General features: G+C 36.0%; 1 protein-coding gene across 13 annotated transcripts in view; it reads left to right on the top strand.

The window, feature by feature from the left end:
• The window catches only part of LOC107644269 (LEAF RUST 10 DISEASE-RESISTANCE LOCUS RECEPTOR-LIKE PROTEIN KINASE-like 1.1), a 9,545-nt gene that overhangs the window by 1,301 nt on the left and 5,933 nt on the right, over positions 1–2,311 (top strand). For 6 of the 13 annotated variants that reach the window (XM_016348097.2, XM_016348096.2, XM_016348095.2 and 3 more), the window contains exon 3: positions 81–1,693. In XM_016348097.2, coding sequence (XP_016203583.1) covers positions 81–487 — 407 coding nt within the window. In that variant the 3' untranslated portion in view covers positions 488–1,693. Of the gene's footprint in view, positions 1–80; positions 1,694–2,311 lie in introns of those variants that run through there. The other 7 variants (XM_021102870.1, XM_021102869.1, XM_021102866.1 and 4 more) reach the window with 7 other exon arrangements.

Raw genomic sequence — 2,311 nt, 5'->3', positions numbered from 1 at the left:
TCTTCAGACACGCATATTCTATTCCATCCTTTATCATTTACAGAAACTAACCATGCTGACCTGTGCATGTTCTTTTGCAGTCATTGCTGTTGGAGGCATGAAAGCCTGGGAGAAAATGTGTAGTGGATCTTCAAAACTGATGGAAACATATGCTGTCCAAACTTGTGGATATTGTCCAGAAGTACAAGTTGGACCAAAAGGTCATCGAGTTCGAAATTGTCAAGCTTACAAACACCAAATGAGGGATGGGCAGCATGCATGGCAGGAAGCTAGAATTAGTGATTTGGTACCACCAGTATATGTCTATCATGTTCAAGATCAACAAAATAATAAGCCTTTGGTGAATGAGTTAAGGAGATACTACATTATGCTGCCTGCAGTGGTTGAATTATTTGCACAGTGTGGAGCACCATTGGAACCGAAATATGCAGGTGCGATGAGGGATGTTGTAATCCCAGAAATGGATGAGGAAAAGTGGGTGGTTTAAACTTTAAAGTAATGGGTTGGATGGCGCCTGAATCCTATGTATGGAGTAAACTATTTGGGCACTGAAAGTGTCTATTAGCAAAGACCAATAGGAAATTTTGACTTGATATTTTAGCATATGAGAAAATCTTGAGAGAGAAAATCAGAGTGGAAGTACGTTTAAGCTGAAACAAATATTGATCTTGCTTGTACATGTTGCTGTTGGCTTGCACAAAAGTCAATTTTTAGGGTTTTATGGGAATATATAAGGAGATGCTAGAATTAGGGATTTTAGACTTTGGAGGTGATACCATCGGTGATGAGGATTGTGAGTAGGGATGGCAGCAGGTATCCCATGAATAGGGATGGGAACATCGGGATCGGCTGGAAATGGAACAAGGTGGAGGTTGGTTTCAATGAAGGAGAGGGAGAGGATGATTAACCGCCAGTTGAGAGAATGAGAGAGCCATTTGATTTCATGCCCCAACAGAACAATTCTTATGTATTTGGATGAAGAAAACTGAAGAGGGAACAACACACGAGCTTTGGAACCCGATGCTTCTCTGTCTCAGCTTTCAACCACTTGTGCTCTTCATGCTACCACTTCCTAGTTTGGAGCTACATACACTAGTAACCATAACTAATACTACTGCTTCTTTCAGATTGATTCATGGTTGCAATCAATAATGATACCTTGATGTACCAGAAATTTTTATTGTAGGGGTAAAAGTTAGTAACATAGGGTTACATTGCACAGATATGGCTACTTTGTTAAAGTACTCGTACCGGGTATGGATACGTGTTGAATACATGTTAGGAATGTTCGAATATGCACTAGATCAAAAAGATAATTTTTGGACATCTTCTAGGTACGGCTAAGCCATACTTGGGTAAGTATTTATATTGACATAGAGAAAGTGTAGTGTTTTTGGAGATTTTTTTAACCTTTTGTTTTCAGAGTCATTTAACTTTTTATTTTTCCATAATAGCTTAACTTTACTAACATCAGAATGAAAAATGACCATTAGTCTCGCTCTCCAACCTCTGTGACGGTGTGTCCTCCAATCCTTTCACTCCGCTGCCAGAAAGGAAGTCCGGTGACGACGACCACGAGAGAACCAAACCACGAGCCACAGGCGATAGAGCATAATAGCACCCAACCCAAACGCGGGGTAACAAAATGTGAGAGGCAACACTTCAGAGAGCAAGCAGAGCAATGACTATCAAGGTTATTTTATTTTGCTTATGTTCCATTTTCAATGTCTCTTGCGTTTTTTTTTTCCTTTGCCCTTCCCATGTTGAATAATTGGATCATTTTATCGTATGTGAAATTTTCTGGCTATTTTATTTATTTATTTATTTATTTGGTTTTAGGATTTGTATGTTTATTTTTTATTTTGTTTTTTATTTCTTTTTGCTGAATGTTTTCTTTTGTTCTTATTTATTGTTTTGAAATTATTTATCTGATATTTTCAAAAAGATTAGATTCTAATACTAAGAACTTGTTTGGGTGTCATTAGTGTCATGAAACCATGTCATGGCTCACCAAGAATTGAACTCTTGACCTTTCGGACATAGAACTCTGATATCATGTCATAAAACCACTCTTCCTAAAAGTTTAAGTTGATAATGGTTATATCTCTAATAATTTAGGTTGTTAGAAAAAGATATTTTTTTGATGATTTTTTAAAAAAATTTTAATGTGTTTGCCAAAATTTTAGTAGTAAAAATAAAAGCACTAGAAAAAAAAAAACCTCTTTTTTTTAGAAGTTATAATTTACAGTTTTTTCTCAAAAGATCTTTTTTACTTTAAAAAAGATGTTTTTAACATTATAAATAAATAAGG

The sequence above is a fragment of the Arachis ipaensis genome, chromosome B05, assembly GCF_000816755.2.
Source record: "Arachis ipaensis cultivar K30076 chromosome B05, Araip1.1, whole genome shotgun sequence".
Classification (NCBI taxonomy): Eukaryota; Viridiplantae; Streptophyta; class Magnoliopsida; order Fabales; family Fabaceae; genus Arachis; species Arachis ipaensis.
This window is presented reverse-complemented; position numbering and strand designations above follow the sequence as displayed.